Here is a 24,886-nt window from a genome sequence, read left to right as displayed (position 1 = left end):
GTAAAATTCTCAACTGAAGCAGAGAACCTTTGACAGCAACTGTGGCTTCAGACTCCCAGGACAGAGAGAAGCAAAGTAGAGCAGAGTCTTGTACCTGGCTCGTTTCCAGGCATGCATCCCAGGAACTCCTTGGATGGGGCTGGCATGAAAACTTCATGGCAGGATGACTACTTGGAGGCTTTCCAGCAAGCATATCTTAAAGAAAGCTCCTGTACCCCAGAGATTTGAGGGAACCATCATTACAGAGGAGATATCGAGGGAGAGGATTAAGAATGAAGAGCAACCACATCCATCACCTTTGAGCCAGCTAATCTGCAGTGTTCCTTGTCCAGGTGGTACCTGCCGCGGCACTTTGGGTTTCAGCAGCTTTAAGTAGTCAGACTGAGGTGGGGCAGGGACAGTGCTCTGAAATGAGAGTTGTGTATGTATGGTGGTCTCCAGTCTCCTCTGACAGTAAAATGATTTCTTTTGGAGGGCTTACTACTATTTCTACTAGCTTAAAAACCTGGCTAGGTACAACAGCTACTGAGCTGGGGTTTTTTCCTCCCATCAAATTAACCCAGAATGTTATTTTGCCTTGCTTGAAGCTTTAAGACAGGCAGTTCACGGTGTCCACAGTGATGTTCCTGAACATCGTGGTAACAGACTGACTTTGCTGGAGCATGCTGCATCCATTCAGCAGTCTCCAGCTTCTGTTAAGGTTTCTCAAAGACGCTTGGGTGGATGGAGATTTGATTTATCTTCGAATTCTGAAAAAAGCTTTTGTCAGCATTCAGCTGATTTAGCCACAGTAACAAGAACATCATCTCTATAACAGCACTACATCCCTGCTTTTCTCCACACTTACACTTAGTAGAGTATTTTCTCTTTTACATCCTTACCTCAAATCATTCACAGAATCATAATTGTTTAGGTTGGAAAAGACCTTTAAGATCATCAAGTCCAACCGTTCACCTAACACTGCCAAGTCCACCACTAAACCCTGTCCCTCAGCACCACAGCTACACGTGTCTCAAACACCTCCAGGGCTGGTGACTCAACCACCTCCCTGGGCAGCCCCTTCCAATGCCCAATAGCCCTTTTGGTGAAGACATTTTTCCTAATATCCAATCTAAACTTCCCCTGGCACAACTTGAGGCCATTTCCTCTTGTCCTGTCACTTGGGAGAAGAGACCAACCCCCATCTCTCTGCAACCTCCTTTCAGGGAGTTGTAGAGAGCCATAAGGTCTCCCCTGAGCCTCCGCTTCTCCAGGCTGAACACCCCCAGCTCCCTCAGCCGCTCCTCACAGGACTTGTGCTCCAGACCCTTCCCCAGCTCCGTTGCCATTCTCCAGACACACTCCAACACCTCAGTGTCTTCCTTGTAGTGAGGGGTCCAAAACTGAACACAGGATTTGTGATGCAGCCTCACCAGTGCCCAGTACAAGGGGACAATCACTGCCCTTCGTGAGGTAGTTTCTCCTGAGGGAAAAATTTATACAACTAACAATTACCCACCATGTCTCCCAAAGCCCACTTCATTTGTTGGAAGGTGGCAGGCTGAACCTTCGGCCACCTCAACACCGTAACAGTATGAGTTGAGCATGAGGCCTTTGCTGTGGTGTATGACTGCTCTTCATAAGCATGTTGCAGGACGATCATGTGTGTCATCCAAAAAAAGTGTGTTTGATTGTAAATACCCGCAGAAGGCCTGGGAGCAACAGGGAATGCTGAAGCACAATCCTAGCCCACTTGCTGAGGACAAAGAGCGAGCTGAGTCAGCCCACAGTGTGGTAACATGACAGAGAATGAGTACACGGGTAGTATCACAGGCCACCAAACAGCACTGGGTCCCAGGCCAGATGTGGTAAGCAAGGAATAATGGAGGCTTAGGCACTCCTCCAGCAAAGGCACAACAAGAAATCTCTTGTTTGGATGAGTGACCTAATGCTAACAAGGAACAAAGCACAACTGTGTTCCTGAAGGACTGTGGCCTCCCAGAGAGGGTCTGGGATAGCACATCCTTGCTGCGAGACATTCTGAGGAAAGAGGTGAACATGCACCTTTCTCACACGATGGCTTTCGTGCAAACAACACACAAACACGCAGCTCAAGCTGTGACAATTTGCCAGGCTGGCTGGCAGGGAGCTTGGGCTATGGAGTGGACCCCCAAAGGTAACCCACGAACACTGCACAGCCCCAAGCAGATGGGCATCGCTGCGTAACCCAGCCCACCGTTTCTGAGTCTACTCAAGTTCCCAAAAATCGATTAAAGCACCCCCTCAAAGCTTTCCCTTAACTCTCCATTGTAAACTCACAGTAATTTCTCATCCTGAGCAACAGCATTTAATCACTGCAGAATAAGCCAATTAAATCAAGACAATGCATATAAATAATTAAAACCTGCAGCTTCAAACTCCGTATTTCTCCCTCTAAAAGCTACCCTACAGAAAACTGCAGGCAACATGCTGATCCAGGTCTGATTGGCGCTTCCAGAATTTCATTCACCCTGGAAAGAATCCCAGTCCTGTCATTTCTGTGCCCGCAGGTTCCAATACCTGTTGACCCATCACACACGTTTCCAGCAAATCGTCTGACTTTCACCTAATAAACTGATGTTGGTCAGCATACACAAGTTGTGGTGGTGGTGGGGGGAAGCTGGGTGTGTGTGTGTGCGTATATGCACAAGTACATTAGATTAAGTAACCTGTGGAATGAAAATGCACCTTTGGAAGGTCATGAAATGTACATGAAAATATTCTAAAGAAGTTTTAAACTCCCTTTGCATATTTACTGATGAGTACCAAAACTTTCAATGAAGGCATTTGCTTAAAGTTTTCCAGCCTTTTCCTCATCCATGCAAAGAGATTTGTTTGGCACAGAAAATCATCTTCTCAAGTATGACTTCAGTAAGCTTGAAAAATTTCACAAAATTAAGTAATTTAAAAAAAAGCATAAATCTGTCAAGGCGCATATTTGCTACATCCCAGCTGAGATGTCCAAGAACAACTGCGACCATTTACACAACACTCAGCAGCATGTGCTTTGCTTACCTTGTGTCTGGAGCAGATGTAGTGTGTGTATTTCCCTGTCATTCAAGCCACTCTGTTTAGATGTATTTTCAGAATAGGTCACAGAAGTGTCATTCTTCCAGGGCCAACGTCCATTTCCACAGACTATTCGCTTGGTAGACGAGCCTGCTGCCCCCTTCACCTGAGCAAACAGCACGGTGAAGCACTGCGCGGTCCTTAGCAGAGCGGTGAGGAGGGCACCGTTCTGCCGAAACCACACCGTACCTGGAACCCCCACATCGACACGCTCCTCGGTAAAGATGCAACCTCAGTTCCAGGTAGCTGCTTTCCTCACACAGTCTATCCGAGTTTTCCAAGCTTTTGTGGGTGGTATTTTAACCTCATTTAATACTTCCATCCTCTCACTTCCCTTACAGGTAGTTGCACAACCAGCTCTCTGTACCGCAACCATTTATTAAAATAGCTGAGCCCTGGAACTGTGCTGTGAAAGGTCCTCCCAACTAGTTTCATGGTGTTCAAATAGAAAACCAAAAGGTTCCTCAATATCCAAGATAAAATGGGACAAGTCACATATGAACATCTACCATTTTGGAAAAAAACAGATTAATTAGCACAAACAAAACTCACCTCAGATAAAGTAAAGCAAGTGGAAAAGGTAATTTTGTCAAGACAGAGCCAGCACGGGGAGGGCAGCTGTAAGGGCATGTGCTGCTCACCCTTTTCGTCGATTTGACAGCCATCAGAATGGCTGCCATGGGCTCAGCAGTCTGATCCTTCATAGATGTCTAAACCAGCTTAAATGTCCCCTACAGAAAGGGATTTTAAAATAACACAGGGAGAGGAAAATGAAAAGGGAATGAAAGGAAGTGTTTCTAAATCCTTAAGGTTTCTAATCGTTGCAGGATGAAGGAGAAAAATAGTGTTTGAGCAGCAAAGATGGCTGTAGACAATCTCTTAACGAAGCAGCTCAGGCACCAAACAGCGTGCCAGAACGAAAGGGGAGGAACACGTCCCTGGGGAAAAGAGATGACTAAACTTCAAGCAGAGAATCTCATTACTTGGCTGACGTTCATTCCACTGTTAATTAGGGTATCTCCCAACAGAAAAGCAAATCCATGATTTAACACCGAGGACCATCTGACTCATGGACTGAGGGCAATAAATGGAGCTTTGAGCAGAGATGCTGATGTAAAATTCTGTGAGCAGGTCTGAAATACAGTGTTGATCAGTGCCTAGTGCCACTGATGTGTAAATTGCTTGGTTATTTTTGACAACAATTGCTGTAGCAAAACAAAGAAGTTATAAGCTGTTACTGACTCAAGTTACAATGGGCATGATGAGACTAGACACTGCCTTGAGAAAACCAAGAGGAGCCCTTTGACATGACCTGATGGGGACAACAATATTGCAGAAATTGTCCTTATGCAGAACCGAAAGCAGCTCGGTGCTGAGGGTGCTAATGGCTCGTGCTAGGCGTGCAGAGGCACCATCTCTGTACTCCAGCGAGGGCAGCCTGAGGAGAGCCCTGTGGAGTTACCCCTAACCACGGCAGCTGGGCTGAATCTCCACCTTGCACATGACAAGGCGAGTGCCAGAACTGGCCCTGCTAGGACAGAGGGATTTTGGTTTGCAGACTCACTGAGGCAGAAGCCAAGCCAGAGTGTCCTGTGAACCTGGATGTCTGGCTACAGAGGGGGTAAGTAAAAGCTCTCCAACTACAGGGCATGGAAAGCAGCGCTGGCCAACGGATCTCTTCCCAGATCTGAGATGAGGAGCAGCTCTTGTGCCTGGCCCACTCTTACCGCCTGCAGTAGGTCTCCCCAAGAAGCAAAGGGAGATTGAGCCACATTCAGAACAATCTTAGGCTGTTTCACGAGGTGGCACTGGTCCCGAGAGGAGCTCAAGGACTAGAAATGGGACCTTTGTTAAAAGGTCTAAACTGCCAGAAACCAGGACCTAGGGCAAGCTCTGGAGGGCACCAATGTCTACAAAGTACGTAATGCAGTAAGGGATGACCTGCTGGAAAGTGACTTCCAAGGCATCTACCAAGAGCCGCAGCCAAGTAGTGTTTCAGGGCCCTACTCTACTTTTCTGGGCAACTGTATTTCCAGAGCTGGTGCCAGTCAAATTCCTGTGAGAGATACCAGACACCTGAGAAATTTAGGAGGTCTTAAAGCGATACAGATACCAGTCTTGGAAATAGTTCTTTCAAAGTTTGTGCTGGAATTACGTACTATTTTCCATTTTCCTTTCCCCTCCAATGTAAAAAAATCTACTTGAGGTGACCCAGGATAAGGATTAAGAATCCTTGAAGCATGGAATCAAGATAAAAATAGAATCTTCTAGAAAAAACTAACCAAAGCTGTTGATGCACCTTACAAACTCTTGGCTTCAAACCCCTGCTCACAGAACGCTTCCCACCGGGCTTTTTCCTGAACAGCATAAACAGCGGCAGTACCCATCTGATGGTCAGCAGTGGCTCTGACACATCTGGAACAGCTTAAAGCCACAGACCCTCTGCAAAGCCATGCCCACAAAGGCAAGGGAGCAAGTTCTCAGGTAAAAAGAAAAAGTTTTGATAGCTCTCGCTCACCTGAGAGGGTGAAAGCACCCTCCAGCCAAGAGTACACGATTCACACACCGGACTGGGGAGCGGGGAAGGAGAGCAGCGCTCCCTTACCAACACCGCTAGGGCAGAAAAGCGTTTGGCCGAAGTGTCGGGCACCTGCACGCCCATGGTACGAATGGTCACACAAGCAGCCCCTTGAAGGAAAAGCCTGGCTTTTCTCTTCTTGGCACAAAATGAAACTGAAGACAAAACGCTGTATAAATAAAATGGGGTGCTTCTGTAGTACAGAACGATAACAATCTCGGCAATTCATCGGCTCACGCCAGGAAATTCTCCTCGCACACCGCTTGCAGGTGATCAGCCTTATCAGACTGGATACAAAACACAAAACGACAGCAGCAAACAGGCTAAAACTGTGCCTCCTCAACAGAGCTTGCAAGGAGAAAACACCACTTTAAGGAGGAAAAACCCAATCTATGGCTTGACAAACGGCTGGGCGTGGAAATAAAGGGCGTATGGCACTCGGTACCCTTCATACCTGTGTGTCCACAGCAATGAGTTATCACCAGAGCAAAACCACCGAGTTACAAATACTGAGAGTGGACATACACCTGCCTCAGGTCTTGACGGCTTGGCGAAGGACGGGTGTCGGACATTCCCAAATAACACTGACCAGGTCTTCTATTATGCTGGTCATCACCAGGGCACAAAGTATTTCACAAACGGATCGAGTTATCACCATTCTTCTTCCCTTGAAGGGAAACCCGAGACAGCGAACAACAACGTGTCCAACTTGCCCACATCTAGCAAGTCTGATTCCAAGCAGCTTTGTCACTTTACAAGGTCTGTGTCCCACTCTTAAAACTGAGATGAATTTAGATATTCCCCCTAATATAAGAGACAAGAGCTACAACTAACACTATTCTGAAGATTCAAGACCTATACACAGCACATTTTATTCGTTCCGGTAAGTTTTAAGAGACTACAGCAGCCCAACCGAATGCTTACAACCGTGACTTCCCCAGTGGCGCCAGACAGACACCTGACGGGAGAGCAAGGCGAGAACACGCTCGCAAGCGGGTCATGCCGGCATTATTTCACCCACCCCTGAGTCATCCCACAGACCGCCTGGCCTTCTGAAACCCTTCTGAAATAGTACTGTGCCTGCATCTTCCTTACCTACACACTCAAAATACTTACTCATAGATCATTATAAACAATGACCTCTGCCATAACAGAGTTAGTGCTTCATATTTCAACCAACCACTGTAATAGGTAAGTCAATTCCCACAACTTTCACTTATTAATCAACTATGGATTTATTTCAGCTGAGTTTAAGACAATTAACCTTCTGCATGTTTCAATGAAGCTAAAACTATTAAGGCAATCTCTATATAAAGGAGACACAAATCCCACAGTTATGTTTTCAGGGGTTTGTTTCCTATTAGTTCACTAGCGATGAGCGATAAAGTCTCCAAAGGAACCTAGACTAAATGTATTTTTAGGAGCAATGCTCTAAAAAAAACCCCACAATTAAATTGGGAAGCCTGAAATAGTTCCACAGAGAAGCCCAGGCCACACATTCAGCATGTCACAGGGCCGTTGCTGTAACTCCTCACCAGCGGCATTCTGCCCAGTTTCCCACATCGTCTGCACCAAGGTGCTGTAGGAGCAGCTCCCACCAGGCGCAAAGGAGAAACTCTCTCGGTTTAGGGGATGACAGCTACGTCTGTTCCTTGGTTTGTGCTCATGGGGGCTGTGCTCTGGAACACACACGTTTCAGTCACAAAAAGGTGCGCTCAGCCTGCAACTGGGGAGGAAAAACCCTTGAGATTTAAGTGAAAACTCACTAAATCAAGAGCTTGCTGGAATTTCAGAGTGTGATAAAACTTCTAAAGACTGTAATTATCAGCCTCTGGATCTCTTCACTCAAGTATTTTAGATGCAACAGAAATGGACTGGAATAAACATGAGTTACTGATTATTTTGACCTAATAATCACTCATCCCTTTGACATGTACAATTTCTAAATGTTTGTAAAAATACATATTTACAGTACAGACTTAAAATAAACTCGTAAGACCACAACATTTTTCTCCCAAACAAATATAAAAAGAGAACAATATGGTAGTTCATACCCCATTTATTAAGACAGAGCCATCTATTACTTAATACACTGGTTGGGTAGCCGTAAATCACATTATTTTCTTACTATATTAAGATGCAAGACAGTTTGGCAACCAGTTAACAAAGACAAATTAGGTGGGGGTGGGGGAGAAACATATAAGCTGCAGCGGGTTAAAAACCATCCAAGCTAGGGAGACCTAAACCAGCACAGTTACACAAGGTGCTGGCATCGGGCGATGCTCGGCACGGCACGCTTGTCAGCCAACTCCTCGAGTGCCTGGCGGGCCTGCCAGGGCCTCTTCAATTGGAATGTCGGGAAAAGGTCCAGGGACCGTCTGGGTGCCGCGTTTTTGGACACCCACCAAAGAGCGCATCACCAGAGTTACAGTTTTTCTGTGCAGGGATCGCATAGCTTTTTGTAAGAATGAAGGCTTCCGGTAAGAAAGTTCATAGTGCAATCTGAATTAATTTGTGCCCACAGTGTCATTATTCATTCTCCCAAAACAGTTTAACTAGAAGCATGTAGGAATTTGCTACCTCTGTAAAGACATCACAAAGTAGTGCTTGGTGACTACACAGACTCAGTTTTCATAAATCCCTCTCTTCATGCTTTTGCAAACCTATGAGTATGAAAGCAAGAAGTGACAAAGCAGCCAAGTACATCTGTATCTTCCAAGAGCTATTAACATCCTCAGGGCTCTAAAACGTTAATACACCTTATCGCACAGGAAGCACGCACCGTGTTCTGTTTAACAGCTGCTCAGCGACGAACAGAACCTAATTCCGCTTCCCCTTTGCCAACATGCCACCAAGTTACAACTCCTGCTGAGAGAATCAGAGGTTGCTTTACTCCAGACAAGCGAGTTCAGATATGTTTCTGCTTGTCAGCATAGCTGTGTGCTTAACCAAGAAAATTTGCAACATTAGCTATATCACACACGCAGAGTTATACTTTTTTTTTTCTCTAGTGAAGATAGAAAAAAGGGTCAAGCAACAGGAGCTTCTGCTCACCAAAACTGTGTTGGCCCTAAGAAACCCAGCTGCTAACAGCTGTAGCTTTAATGCAAATTTACAAAGTGAACATTTATTCAGCTTGAAAAGTGTATACACAGTGGCATATAAATAGATTTAAAGACGGTATCAGGTTAACATCCTATTGATAAGCTATTTTTGTAAATCAAATATTAAAAAAAGAAATGGCAATGCTTCATTGAAATAACAGATTTAAAATTTGCTTCTTGAAACAACTACTCTTAAATCAGTACGGCAACATGCAAGTGTGCTGGGTTTAAGTAAAATTAATTAAAAGCACCAGATTTCTTTCCCGTCTCTGAAAGATTGTAAGGCTAAAGTCCTCAAGAGGTGGGTTTTTATTCTTTTTAAGAGTCTTGATTTAAGACCTAGTGGGGGGGGGGGAACTTCTTAAAAAGCATCTTCAAGAGATCCTTATCTCATTGCAAAACATTTGCTTTATGGATCTCGTCATGAAAACATCAAGCCTTTTTCTTTTCCAAGCTCTGATCTGTAGCATTTTTCTACTAAAAATGGGGAAAAAAAGCTTACAATTGACACATTTTAAGTCAACTGCATTTGTTAGACAGAATCCAGGGTCAGGTTAAATGATTCTTTGTACATCAATATTGCAAAAACTGTTCTGCCGTGCTCTGTAAGACTTAACACTTTAAAAGCCAACTGATTTCTATTGTAGGATTTTTTTAAAAAGCAATTATGAATTTTAAAAAACAAGTCTCCTTTGGTCACGAGTCAGGAGACAGCTGTTTAGGTAAGTGTGGCAATAGCAAGAAACCGTGCATGAACCAGTTAGCTGTAATATTTAAAAAGGCAGCTGAAGATACAAATAAAACAGTCCTTTTATTTGCAATGCGTGCCACGCACAGACAGAAAGAGGGAGAATTTTTAGAATTCCAATACTAATGCTCACCCTGTTGGTGTACTTCAGGCAACGTTAAAAAAGGTGAACGCACGCATGCTTGGAGGCATCTTATTAACATACATCTACATGGGCTATGTAGATTCTTGCAGACTAAGGTTTGACACCCACAGGAGCATTTCACAAAACCTGACAAAAAAGAGACTCAAAAAGCGCTTTCATAATTTAAAATGTGAAGGGTTTTTTTAACGGAGCTAAGTACTGTTATTTTAGAAAGAATCACAGAAGATTTGGTTTATACATTTCCATTAAATACTGTATTTCAAGGTGGCTTTGGAAAAAAAGAAAAAAAGAACCATGCTCCCTGCAGATTTGTCTGTGGTACTCAGCAACTTCTGACTTGACACCTGCAGTCTTACATGCAACTCCGGAGCAGGAACAAGCTTTAAAGCATTCTGCAAATAGCTTGGCTTGCACATGGACACTAAAGCAAACCAGTTTTGTATCACAGGAATTCAGAATCTTTGAGTGTTTCTAAGTAGTGCAGAACCTTAAATATGGACTTAAGGATGTGAGCGACTGTTGGGCCGACGTCTAGCAAAGGCGTGAATTCATGTAATCAAACACTGGATACACACGCAGGTCTTTCAAAAGACTGTGCTTCTGATTTAAAGATTATCATTTTGTAAGCAACAAGTCTTCAAATACACACAAAATCTAAAGTACATAATTGCAAAACATGGCTTTCTAACCTCTTTTCTTAAGATTCATCTTAAGATCCACTCTGACAAGTAAATGACCTAGACAAATGTCGACGTGCCCTTAAGAGTATTTTCAGAAGAGTTATGCCTTTAAAACTGATTAAAAAACCTGAACCCCTAGACCCTCTTACACAGTCAAAACACAGTGCAGTTACTTCTCTCCAATTCCACAGGGACATCAACTTAGATTTCTAAAAAGATTTGGATTTAATACCCTTTTTTTCCAATTGTAGTTCTGTTCTATGAACAGTGATCCAGTTAAAACACCTCCATGCACTGGATGTCAATGCATTAACAACACTGAACAGTTATCGTGTAAATAAAACAATGTTAGGCAACATGTTATATGGAAATTATGATTATTTTAAATTTCCTTATCTTGGTAAACTGGAGTCGTTGCCGACTGTATAAAATATAACGATGTGTGTACTTACATGTAACAACACCAGCAAGTTGTGCTAACCATTCGAAGTTCTTCACTCCCACACAGCACCACCACCCCGTTCTTTTCAAATATGGTCAAAAATCTTTGTAAGATTTTTTGCAAATTAATCCTACTAAGTAAGCCCTTTTTATAGCCCTTTCTGCAGAAATGGAAATCACCTCGAAAGAACAAGGCGGAGGCTCAAACACTCATCTGTCATGTCATCAAATTAGATTGGAATCATGCTAGCATACCTGATTGCACTGAATCCTACTGTAAACAAAAATAAAAATCAATGCTTTGTGCAGATCTTTTGAAGAAGACATATAAGATTTTCTAAACAAAATCAGAAGGTTAAAGCACATTCCTAAAACAGAAACAAGGAACCAACTACTACCGTTCTCAACATCCTAATGCTTTAGTGCCTTTAGAACTGAAAATATATTAAGAAACACACTCCAACATGAGTAGTCAACACTCAAGTCTACTATAATTTAAAAAGTGATTCTTTTTAGCATAACCACAAATAGCAAGTTATTCTGTATATTTCAGTGTTGCAAAGCTTTAAAAAAAAGTCAGAGGTTTTTGTTTTTTTTTTTTAAGGGAGCAATAAATCCTCTCCCTAAAGACTATTTACACAAATGCAAGAGCAAACTTTCCGAGATCAGGGTTTGGGGTTTAATTTTTTTCCTCCCAAAGATTCCACCACATGATAAAAATATTAAATGGATGTGCATTCCTGACCACACGTGTAATGCCACAGCTAGAATCTTGCCAGCTAGTTTATGACAAGCGACTGCAATGGGTGTAAACAAAAACAACAGGTCCCTACACTGGGACAAAGCTTGGTTGCAGGTTGACTGTACGATACTAATATTGAAAGCAAGATGTAAAGTAAACTCATCTGGAATTCAGATCCAACTGAGGGAACAGTGAGAATGACACAGTGAAGGTACACTTGGGTGCAGTTTCATGCTGGTGACTTTTCTTCCTCTTTTTATGCTTAGAGCAGATTTTAAACCAGGAGTTGCATATCCAAGGACACACACACAATTCAAAACTTAAGTGACCGTGAGTACATTTGTACATATACTTACATAAACTTGGTATTTACATATTCTAAACAAAAGTTCCATTTTAACAGTTGAAGTCTTTTAACACACAAAAGAAGATAAGCTACTACAAAGAATGCATAACGGGATCACAAATTTTCCACAAGCATATAAACACATTTTAAAGTGCTTTCTGGGTGCTTCAGATTAACCCCTTGCAGTATGAGCTTCTCTGTAGTGCTGTTCCAGTCATTACAAAATTATTTATATCATTCCCCTCCAGGTGCATCGTGAGTTCAAGAAAAATGACAACACCGCTGATGTAAAAGTTTTAAGCTCTACCAACAGAAATGTGTACAATACTTAAGTTCAGATGAAGTTGTCAAATACTTTGGTTTATCATAGCTCGGGTTAAATATTGGATAGAACAAAAATTGCACCTCCCCACTCGAAGTTTTACACTAAAAAAATACCCCAACATAAATTGACAGTATTCTTTGGTAAAAGCAGGGCATTTGGCCAGTTTGCGTGCACATCTGTTTATTAAAATGGTCTACAAGTGAACAAATGCCACTGCTGTACTGTCAATTTACAGGAATAAACCATTCCTTACTCAGTGGGGAGGATCAAAACATTAAGCTTAGCTGTATAACAAGCTGAAACACCTTCAGCAACTGTTACAGGGGATCAACAATGTTCTCGAACACTTTTTGCGTAACACATCCTTCACGTTACAAAAGTTGTGAAATGCTCTACGCCTGCAGACAAGTCCGTTACTTTGCAGTGACTACAGAAACATCGTTCAATGGTGTACACTTCGGTTTCTGACAAGCATTTAACAAAAAACAGGAATATGGTGTGCTGATAAACCATTATTCAACCGCACAGTATCTGTGCGTTGCCTATGCTAAGTACTAAGAAAAGCCTATTCAAAATTCAGTTAACTGCTACAGGTTACGTGAATATATAAAAACAGAGCAGATATACAAGTATAACACTGAACATACTGTACTTTATTAGCACAAAAAGCCAGAACAAGGCACAGCAAGCAGAAAAATACATCAATAGAAGGGTTAGTGTAGCATACAAGAATAACGTTTATTGTACTTGCAGCCAAAATGTTCCCTACCTCGCACAGGTCACTGCCATAGAGAAGTAAGTAATAACACACTGTAGCAGCTGGTAAAGAAACTAGGGAGCACTCGTAATGGGTACAAAACATTAAACAGGGGTCAGGGCATTCCAACTAAATTTTAGTGCAAAAATGTGTAAGACAGAACCATTTCAAGTCCCATCTCCAATTAAATAAGCAAACAGACTCTTGTTCCCAAGCAATCTGTTGAAACTATAATCAGTGCATATTACTTTAAAACATTTTTAAAAGCACAAATGGAAAGATATTTACAAATAAAGTGTAACAGTACCTTTGAAACCTGACATTTATTTTGGATATGTCAGATTTTGTATTCTGTTTATAGAATTCTGTTTTTTATTCAACCACTTGTCACTTTCTCAAAAAAACTGTCAGATGACTTTAAATAATTAAACTTTTTTCCTCTTCATTATTGCCTTCCATTGCAAGTTACTAGCAGTCAGGCCACCAAATTCTGTTTTAGCAAAAAAAGGAACCTTTTGTTTCATGGCAATAACCTAATCCCGTGTCCTGCCACCACATCAGTAATTCACACTGGAAGGTATTGAACTGTCTAAGACAGCATTACTTTTCCTAACAATGCCACGTAAATCTCCAAGTGTTTAAAATAGAATTACAGTACTGAGCAGGCATATTCAAGTCTTAATGATCAGGAAACCTGACACACCGAGAAAAGTGTGATTCGTCTGTTAGCATCACAACACCGTTCACTCTTAACGGACTGCTTCTAATGAACTGCTCTTCATTAAAAGAAAATACTCTTATTCACTAGTACTGGGCAACATGCATGTGAGCTAAGTTAGTACTCGGAGCAGTGGAAAGTTTTCAAGAAGATAATTTAAAAAAATACTCCAAATATTAGCAAAAATGCTCCTCTAATAAAGCCTTTCTTTATTAGCATTATATGAATGACCCATGGAAAATGCCTCATAGTTTCTTCATCCAATTACTACAGCTATAAAAGGGAAACAAAATATTTAGAAATTAGCAAAAATATTTTCATTAGGCCTTAATGAAAAACGTGCAGAATTGTGTCTGCTTATTGTTTCCAAGAGGCATCACAACTTAGTCTGATTAACAGCAGGCAGCATCTGACAGGATACTAACACTCAGCTTAAATAGGATATTGCAGAAAAGCTAGACGTTGTTGGTGCGCTCGCTGCAGTTAAACTGTAACACACAAAAAAACCCAAAGCATATTCTAGAAGCTTATTCTGATTTCCATTTACTTTGTTTTTATAGGTTCCCGCTCCAGCCATCGCACCCTGACTTTTTGTTTATAGTGATACTCCTTTAGAAAGTCTTGCAACATTGAGGGTAGAGGAAGGTCATCAATTCCGTCGTACGTAGTGCACCTGCAGATGACTGCCCGGCAGATATACTGCAGGCTAAAGGGGAAAGTCCTGTTCAGGGATACAGTAAGTAAGGGTTCAAAGAACATGCAAGAGCTAGGGTCTTTGTAGTGTTCCAGAAGCCCTGTAACAGTGGAGGAGTGAAACACACAGGGATCATGGGCATCGAAACTAAAGTTGTGATTCCACTGCTCAATGCGTGCATGCAGCGACCGGTTGTAACGACGGAAGCTCACAGAGAAGAGGTAGTCCTCCTGCGCAGAATCCCTGAGCAAAAAAGTGCCTTCGGGTTTACCTTCCAGAAGTGCTTCTGCTTCGTAACGGTCCATCACACCCCAGTAACACGGGTTACCTGTGATCTGAAGTAAGTCTGGCACGAGGCAATGGATGTAATCTATTTGAGTATGCACTTTCCAAGCCCCCTGCCTGCTGATATGGCCGTGGCTCTCTCCGGACATCTGTCGCTGCTTCTGCCTGCGCGACTGCAGACAAAGCGTCGTCGTGTCCTCTTCCGAGTCACAGTTTCCTGCAGGTGTTATGTTTTTGTCCCCGGTCAGCTCAGTCATACCGGGGGCTAACTTTGGTCCCAGTTTATATAATGGATTAACCTGTGCTGTAGCTTCAAAAGTATGTATTTGGGCATTGGGAGGGGGATCAACCCCTTCTTCAATACTAAGTCTACGTCTCTCTCTGAGCCTGTCTTCTTCATCTTCTGTGGAAACCAAGGAAGGATCAAACGTGTCAAAAAACGTTGAATGAGGACTCACGGGTGCGGTGTGTTGTTTGATCAGATGCCACTTCTGAGCCAGATCCGAGCCTGCAGGAAAAGGGCATTTCTCAAGCATTAGTTCAGAGAGATGGATCTTTCTTTTGTTAGAAAAGAGAGGTTTGGACTGTTTGCTGTAAGTTCTCATGGGAAAACATAGCCCAACAGTATCTTGCAGGCGCTGTCGCAGAGAACGGCTACCTACTGTCCTGTTGGACACTGCATCCATATCATGGACAGAGCTCACCCCGTACCTCCTCTCCCTCCTCTGCAAACCACTTCGTGTTCTACCAAATCTTTTTTCATTGTCCAAGGAGCTCTGGGTTGCTTCTTCTTCCCACCCCAAGGAGCATGCCGAGAATAAGAGTCCCTTCGAGCGAGTCTAGTTCCCGCAGTGACACACGAGTCATTCTCTTTCTCGATGCTTATTTCAACAATCTGGGGAATTTCTGTGACACAGTTTTGGTTCCGCCTTGCCGAATTCTTTGAAGGACTTAAGCCTAATTGCAAAGCAATGTTTTCTCTCAAAGGGCTGCTGGGTTGCTGTTGAGCCAAATCAGTTATCTGGATAGCTTTCTCTTTAGCAGATGAGCAACTACTGGAGTTCACAACTATGTTTTCATTCTGACTTCCACCCTCATGACTGAAGAGATTCTGGCACCTGTATCTGAAATTGTTCCACATCCTTCCCACTTTATCCATGGATTACGTTATCTAAATTCAAGAGAAGAGAGGAGAAGAAATATTAAAATAAAAATACAATTTTATAAAAATGAGGATACATCTTCAGTTATCAGTGAAGTTACAGGCACAGGACGACCATTAACTAACACACTACATTTGAAAACAAATGCCCTAATGTCTGTATGGTTATGTGGCAGTAACATGCATCACACCACATTGATATTTAGAGAAATCACTATGAAGAAAGTGTTTGGGAAAATACAAACATCTTTACAAGCAGGCCCTCCCATTTTTCTGTAGGCATCTACGTAGGTCTGCATAGTTGTATTTGATAGACGGGAAATACGCAGTCTAAAATTCTTCGTTTTAGTACAAATTTGTACGTCATATGTAAGCTATGACTCCCTGCAAATCCTGAAAAAGAACTACTCAAGTCACTCCAACCTATGAGATCAATTATTGAAACCCAGCAAGTGCACTGCAAATGTCCAGATACACCATCTAAAAGCAAAAGCTCCAGCCGCAGGTCAGATACATTCCAAGCTATAACTGACAAGATTTTTAAAATTAGCACAAAAAAAGCATTCAGCATTCTTAGATGAGGCAATCACCAAAAGACAAGGAAAGGCAGTAAGGTAAAAGCAGAATTTTAGAATTATAAAGTCTCTGATATATTAATGAAACCATACATATGAAACATCTAAAAAAACCCAACTGTCTGGCTTTATTACTTAAGACATAAAAGAATGAAAGAGCCCAAGGAGCTTTTCTATCTTTAGTAAGAGCACTTATAAAGAAAGCAGCTCTGCAGCAGAAAAACGATGACAGTGAATCATAAAGATACAGTAAAAAGATAAAAACATTAGCGGTGTGTATTCTGCAACTGCTTCTTCAGAAACCGAGTTTGATAACTGGAACAAGGCTGCCAAAAAACACAGGAGTGCCCTAGGACAGAGAGAAACAGGCTAATTCTGTACTAAAAAAAAAGTCAGGCAATGCCAAGCTAAATTAGATCTAATTAAGTTCTGAGAGAAGTGCTAAACTTAAAGGACTAACACGTGTTGTCTTATCTAATTTAACTCTTAAAGGAAACTGCTCTGTTCTTCGGAAACATTATTTGGAAGCAACAATCTCCTGTTGCTGCGTCTCTTCCCTGTTCACAGCTAGAAAGGAATCTGACACGGTGATTGAATGCCCTGGGTCTCATGAAATAATGTGGATGATAAACATGTAAGCAATACTCTAGGGATCTAGTCTAGAAGTCCCTTAAGATACAGCACAGCTGTAAGCCCATGACTTTACTGAAGCATCCACTGAGCCTGGGGAAGAGTCAAACGTATAGCTTACATGAGAATCATTAAAGGATAATGAACGCGAAACACCTAACTATTATCGGAACAGAAAGCAAAAGCTACCTTACCCACACCCTCCCCAGATTTTTCAGCAAACCCAGCAAGCTAGGTATCTACACCCAATTGCATAAAGTAAAACCTCAAGAATTTCGTGTGGAAGTAGGGAGATGGGGGCAAAGCAAGGAAATCAGGCCTTTGCGGTCACTGGAGATTACTGGTACAAGTTACCTAGAACACAGTGCTAGTGACAATCTGAACAACACCCAATCAGTTAGTAAGGAGGAAGACACTTGCAGGGAAATGTTATACATAGAAGATGCTATAGTGTTCTGCATATATGTAAAAGTGAAAGCGTGTAAGCAAGTGAGCAGGGAATGTCTTCCTGATTAAAAAAAAAAATATTCCTAGATTTGCTTTTTCTGGAGTTGTCTGGGCCAAGTTGAGGATGGGGGAAGTTCTAAGAGCAGCAGAACTAACAGTCAGATCACGCACCGCTTTGTAGGAACCACACAACCATGTATCATGCCACCACAACAATTATAGCTGTCTGTGGTGTCTCAGAACATCCACACTGCCCAGGAGGCGCATTAGGTGTTTGCTGGCTGCCACAGTATATAGAATGTCGACTTCTAATCAAGTTGTAGATTTCTTTCTCTTCCCAGTCACAGAGATGTTTAAATTTTTTGGAAGGAAAAAGGGAGCGTATATAACCTCCATTCTTTTGGGAAATTAGGCTAGAAACAGTACCCATCTTTGCAGTAATGACCTGGAAGTCCTTTTCTAACCAGTCATATAATATTCACTGGTGTCTTTTATTCTAAAATTGTTCTTCCTCTGCACTATTAGTCTAGAATGTCTTCAGACCGTTAGACGGGTGGAAAGATCTTTGCACTTGCCCAGAAAGATTCAAGAACAAAGAAAAATCAAACAACAAATCCCCTCACCCACGAAACCCCCACCATACTGTCTTGACAGACTGTACTTTTCAGAGGTTAAGTTTAAAAGGTTAACTACTTTCTGTCATACTCACGAGAATATAGACACCCTTCTTACCCAGAAAAGCATACGGGTCACTGTATCTTGCCTTGAGAATATACCTCAACATGAACTTGCCAGATTCCTTTTCCGAGTGTGGACATGATTAAAGAGAAAAAAAAAAAATTTTTTTTTTTGAAAAGAGAAAAACAGCATTTTTGTTAGTTGTTAGAATACATTTCAATTTAAGATATTTACAATTAGTCACTGGTATAAAAGGGATATTTTACTGATTATATCTTAAATGTGTGCATAGAACTGCCAGCTCTTTATATACTTTAAATGCATATCAACATAAACGAAAAGCTTCACAGAACTTTCGTTTTCATTCATTCATTCAACATTTGTCACAGAGTCCAGGAGAGGACCTTCAAATGAAGCTTTGGAGAGCCAAGAGCGAAGCCACAGTACCTGGATCACTGAAGTGCCAGGCACAATGAACATACTCAGGCCCCACATTTTGGTCTCAACTCCAAATCAGCGGTTCCCAAGTTGCGGTTGGTAGTGCTGTCAGATCACCTCATACTGCCTCTCCTCGTTTCCAGCTGCTACATCACATCAAAAGGCAGCTAAAAATACACACTTTTCTAATATTACTTTTCCAGGTAAGCAACTGCTGTACTTGCCACAAGGATGTTATATGATTGTGAAGCAAGAGGAATATGAACCAGGATTCTAAAAATGGGACAGTGGAATATAAGACAAGTTCTTTATTAAAAGAGTAGGTCAGCACTTCCCTAAAATAATCATCATTGTTTTTCAGAAATACAAGAGGAGTTGAGGGATTTAGTATGCTCGCACTACTGTCAGAAATATAACAGTAACAGGACAGAGGAAAATAATTTGCTTCTCCACACCAGAACCAAACCCAGAACAGCAGTAAAAGTTAACAGAACACACTGAGAAGTTATGTTAAAGCTTCACATGCAGAACAGGAAGGAAAAAAATATTCAAACATTATGTGTATTTACTGAAATAAAAGACAATTTTGAGGTTGAGCAATCACAGGGTGGATATTAAAAGTTAATCCTCCTAGGGAGAAACTCCAGACTAATGTCAGAAAAGTACTAAACATTATTAGTTTCCATCCACCTCTGGAGGCACTAACATGGCTGAAACACTTTTAAAGTTAGGCCGTACTACTACTACTGAAAGATTCTACCGACGTAACCTTTCCAGAGAACAACAGAGTCTCAAGTACAAAATGAAGATTAAAGCGAAAGTGAAGCTTTTTTGCAACTTTAATGTTTACACCCTTTTCTTTTTTCCTCATTATCTTCCTAGAAAGTCTTCAAACACACAACTAAACCCTACCAGAATTGGTTCGGAGCAAGGCCTTAACAGAGCAAACAAAAGGTGAAGTTGCTAGAATAAGGACTATACAATTTTCAATAAAGCCTTACTTAAATCATTAGGTCATTCAGGCCTCTGAAGACATACCTGTGTTCCAAATAAACCCAGTAATGCTGATTTACTGGGCACAGGGGCCAAAGGGGCTGCATGCTAACCATTTGAGCTCATTAAAAAAAACAAAAAGGACATGGAAGCTTATCTTGAAATTTCATGCTTAATGGTACTTAACATTATATGTCACTATTATTCCTCAGTTCAGCCCAGAAACATGAACAGTCAGCATACCACCCACCACCTCATCCCTGCCAGCCAGCTGACGGCCTGTTGGTCAAGCTGCTGGTGCCTCCGGGAGGAAGTTGCTTTGGGAACCATCCTTGGCTAATGGAAAAGAGTTTCTTGTATCTAGGTGACTGTCTTGGTTAAACCTCTCAACTTCATGCTAGAATAAAACTTGACTCATTGGTGAAGAATTTAATAGTCAATCTAGTAATTTTAAATTGGTTTAAATCAATGGGCAACAGGCATGTGGCTTCATGGATTTCTTGTGGCAGAACAAAGGTTGACAAAATACAAATTACTTCTGAATGGCCCTGAAGCTGTCCCAGTTCTACTAAGGAGCACTGCCAGTGGTTATTTCAGCCTAAACAGAAAACAAATTGAATTCCAGAAAAAGCCACAAAGCGAGTTCATCGATTTGTAGATTTCCTAAGAAAAAGTGAAGTTACATTAATGTTCCTAAAACAATCTCTTTTCAACTAAAAATTACTTCTATCTACTTTAAACTGGCATAAGTTATCTTAGAAAAATAACAGGTAGAAAGCACTCTACAGGGATTACAGAGGCAATGAGCAGTACTATCTTTACACTATATTCCTATTTGCAGTAAATTTAGACACATTCAAATCCATGAAATTTACATGAATGTAGTCTTCAAATATTCCGAGTGTACAAATGGTGAAACTGGAAAGAGACCTAGGAAAACCATTTGTGTAATACAACCTAAACAAAGACAACAATTACAACCTGCTTGTAATCCTGAAATGCCACACATCAGAAGATTACTGAAAACTCAGACCATCTTTTCCAGAAGTGTCACAAGACCTCGCCAGAGCTCTCTGCCCGTGACTTCCTAGGAATAACATTCAAAGCCAAGGTTGTGCTCTGCCCTAAAGATAATAGAATACACTTGTTACACTCTCATAGTGTTACCCAATTTAAAAGTTAGTTGATATGGTAAATTACATTCAAAATATTAACTCCTAAAAATGTACCACCTTCACAAAAGCCGATACACTGCATGATGTATGACACCTTACAGAACGGGTATAGTAGGCATCTCAAAAACAAGAATCTACAAGATTCTTTGTTATGGTACTTTCCTGGGATGATAGCTTCAAAGTGTTGAAAGCTAACAAGGACAACACACTGAAGGAAAACAAAACCAGATAATTGCAAGTCAACAAACCAATAACCTGAAAGGGGAGGGAAAGAAATGGTAGCCTCTCTTGCACACTGTTTAGTTCAACACCAGCACAAGCCTACACAGACAAGCAAGCTAACATGTTCAGTGACAGTGGAGCACATCACCTTGGAGCATGGAGGTAGAAGTAAAAGGAATGGAGGGAGACGACACTTCTATTTGGATTGTTCCTTACTTTAAAATGATTCACTTAGCAATGACAAGAGACTCCATTATTAAAGACATTTGCTTCCATTAAGGTATGCTTGCTGAAGAGGTTAACATCCTGTTTGCATGCTGCCGAATGCCTGCCACAGGCTACTGCTCTGGGGATGCACTAACAAAGCTGCTCACAGAAGCACTCCTCAACCTTATTCAGTCAAAATGAATAAGACTGGCAAACACCTACTGTTAAAAGTAACCCACTTGAGGAAGGAAGAATGGGCAATACTATGGATTACGAAGCAACTTCCTCCCTTCCGATACACATTCCAGAAATAATGAAGTACTACTGTAATACCAGAGACAATGTTTCTTAAAAAACAAAGGCTGTGTTGGCTTAAGTGGAACCATGCGTTTTTCTACACACACAAAAATGTGCTCGCTGCAGGCAGCTTGGAGAATTGATTTGGGGGTCTGGAAGGAAGAGGTATCTGTCATTTTTTTTTTTTTAACTAGACAAAGTAAAGGATCCAAGTATCTCAAGTGTTCATGAAAGCCTTATTAGGGAAAAGTACTACTGTTTTTTTCCTAGCAGGCTCTGATAATTAGGAAGTGCAGTTGCACAGGGAGAAGAATCTGAAGGTCTAAACCCTGAAATCAAAACCCAAACCTGCCAAGAAGGGGTAAAAGATACAGAGCTAAAAATCCAACAACACACAAGATTGGCATAAGGTCAGCATGGCAACCCAAGGAGATGGTGTCAACCTCTTCCTGGGCACCTGTGCCAGTGCAGGAGGTGGTCTGTACACCGCGTGGCTGCTCAGTCAACCAGCTCAAGGAACTGATCCAGACTAACATGAAAGTCTCCATCATTTACTCCATCTGGTTTATGACTTCTGTATAAACATCCATGTTAACACAAGAGAGGAGCAATGAGGAGGGAGGAAGGAGCAGTCAGGGCAAGCCTGCTTCCTTCCATACCAGCACTGACTTCTTCTGCTCACAATATTAAGACCTTAGACTACTATTTTGAAGAGAAACCTCAATTTGAAGCCTACATATTAATCAACTGTGGGGCTCTGGCTGCAAAGACAGAGATTAGGACTCTATTTAAACTGCTGCTCTGAACATTCATGTTGAAAGTTCAGCTATTGAAAACGTTTACTTCAAAAATAAAATGCTGAGTTGGCTTGATTCATCCTGCTAAAACACAGGGAAAGCTACAAGTTTCAAGGGCTTAAGCTGGCAGACTGTCAAGTCCAAGAAAAATAATGATATTTTGCCATTATTTCATACTTTCAGGTTGGAACAATCTCCTCCCCCTCCTTGGTGCAGATTCACAATGAGCAAAAAGCAGTCTTCACTTGGATACCTGATGCTCTGCCAGTTTCTTTCCAAGCAGCCACACGTTGGTAGCTTTAGTTCAGAAATATTGTTCCAAGATATTTTGAACAGTGGGATACATCCCTGTAGCCCCTTACTAGGCTTTGGGGTTCAAATAGGACAATGCCAGGACTACATGTGTTCACATGTCAGATTAGAAAATACTGGTCAGTTGTGGTACATTTTTCTTTTCAGAAAATCTCAAATCCCTCCAACAGAAAAACCATCAATGGAAGAACAGAACATGAACAGCACTGAACCAAAACTAAAGAGACAGTTGCTTCTAAAGTACTCTTTTCTGTGTACTTACACAAGTCCAGCGGGTAATAAAAGAACCATCATGAACAAAGCTAGGATTTCCAATTATATAAGGATCGCAGAACTACACATAGCAAGCATAAGCCTCAGACATTAATACAGACACAATAAGATACAGGCCTACTGAGAACTCCACATACTGGTAAGAGATCTATGCTAGAAGCTCTGCAAATTCAAGACAATGATGCATATTCATTCCCAGTAAAGACACCCTCAAATCATTTAGGCAGTATCCTGATGGCCACTCAGAACAGATAAATCCACACAGCAACATTAAACAGAAACAGTTGCCTTTAAATGACATCCACATATGCAAATCAGGCAAATCCTACTTCACCTTATCATTTGAAACAAGTAAAAAGAAAAAGCATTACGTTAGCAGAGTAAGGTACCGGCTACGAAAGAGAACTCTAGAGTACTTGCTGAAATAACGTTTTCTGTACAGCTATGTTTAACTCTCCTCAAACAGAAGCTGCCAATATACTTTTTTTAAATTCACGTGGGCAGAATAAATGGTTCCAGTCAGTGTTCAAGTTAAGTATGGCAGCCCTCTTGATGACCTCTGCAAAAGCCGTGAGCACTCTCAGAAAAAGTTATGGAGCTCTACCCTAGCAGGGCAGAACTTGCTTCTGCTTTTAAGAACACTAATAAAGCATATCCTTCTCTAACAAGTTCTAAAATATAAATATGTCTCAAATTGATTTAAAGAGTGATCTAACGATTATTCGTATGCAATGCTTGGGAGTTCCAAATTAAGGAAAAGAATACCTTAATAGCCATGCCTCACTAAAAGCTAAGAAAATTGGAGGCAAAGTTCAAAAGATGGGTCAGTGTATCCAATCTAAGGTATTTTGTAAACAGAGCATTTAATTCAACTGCAAATTAGCTATTTTGCAAACAGATAGTTCCTCTGCTCTGGTATCCATTTATACTGTTTTAACCGTCTTGTTTCTTTTCGCTTTCATACTCTGCCTTTTCAAAACCTCAACAGCCTGCCTCACCACAGTACCCTTGCCCCTCACCAGCTTAAAAGCATCTCCTTTACACACAGAGCTCTTTTCATGCACCCAGCAACTTCACGTTTCATTTCTATCTGACCAAACAAAAGATCATATTCTCTAACACAAACGAGGTAGGTGCCCTCTCTTAAAATTGATGAAAAGACAGTTCTATGTGTCTTTCTCTAATGATTTATCTACAGCAGTGACTACACAGGAAAAAGCAGTATTGTCTTCATGCAATTTGCAAGATGAAAAAAAAGCCGCCCTTGCTCTCAAGTTTGAGCGAAATGGACCTCAAACTTCAAAAGTTTCTAGATCCACAACAACCAAGAAGAGTTAATTCGTCTTCAAGGCCAGGCTGGGTGAGGCTTTGAGCAACCTGGTCTAGTGGAAGGTGTCCCTGCCTATGCCATGGGAGTTGGAACTCGATGGTCTTTAAGGTGCCTTCCAACCCAAACCAGTCTGTGATTCTATGATTCTAATGGCTTAAGCTGTGACTCCTTAGGAACTGGAATTAAAGAAGTTAGTGTTAACCTGAAGACTAAGTACTGCTACACGTTCTTAAAAAAAAAAAAAGTCTCTTGCACTATGAGTTGCTCAGTTCATAAATTTGCTATTTCTGATGAAAAATCAAAAACCCACTGAGATATTATGGATAGCATCTCTTTTTTGTTCACTGCTAACACTACTGGAACAAAGGACTAGATAGCAGAAAGGTCACACATACATGTAAAAGACAAGAAAACTCAGGAAATTTCCAAAACTGAAAATGAGCTTCTCTTTGCAGCAACATAAATGACTCGAAATGTTTAAAAATTAAAAATTTATTGTAATTTACAGGTTATCCATTAATACAGTTGTACTATAAATTGGTCAAACTTCCTTGTGCCACTGCAATACTCCGCAGAGATTAAACTTCAAGCAACTGGGGAGAAAATTGCTGGACCAGTCTGGTGTCTTAACCAGCCATGGCTACACTCTACATCAGGTAGAAGGTGGCCTGGGGGACAGCATCCACAAATTTATGAAGTG

The 24,886-nt window shown here is 41.4% G+C and overlaps 1 protein-coding gene across 1 annotated transcript; it reads right to left on the bottom strand.

The window, feature by feature from the left end:
* Positions 1–12,368: 12,368 nt before the first annotated feature.
* On the bottom strand, positions 12,369–18,255 carry SOCS5 (suppressor of cytokine signaling 5). Its single transcript, XM_010153899.1, is given in 3 exon segments — positions 12,369–15,434; positions 15,437–15,821; positions 18,197–18,255. Coding segments are annotated over 2 exon segments (1,593 nt in total). The 5' UTR covers positions 15,810–15,821; positions 18,197–18,255; the 3' UTR covers positions 12,369–14,214.
* Between the last annotated feature and the right edge of the window lie 6,631 nt (positions 18,256–24,886).

Source organism: Eurypyga helias, unplaced genomic scaffold (assembly GCF_000690775.1).
Source record: "Eurypyga helias isolate BGI_N326 unplaced genomic scaffold, ASM69077v1 scaffold7516, whole genome shotgun sequence".
Taxonomy (NCBI): Eukaryota; Metazoa; Chordata; class Aves; order Eurypygiformes; family Eurypygidae; genus Eurypyga; species Eurypyga helias.
Note: the sequence above shows the minus strand (reverse complement) of the source record. Positions and strands in the feature narration are given on the sequence as shown.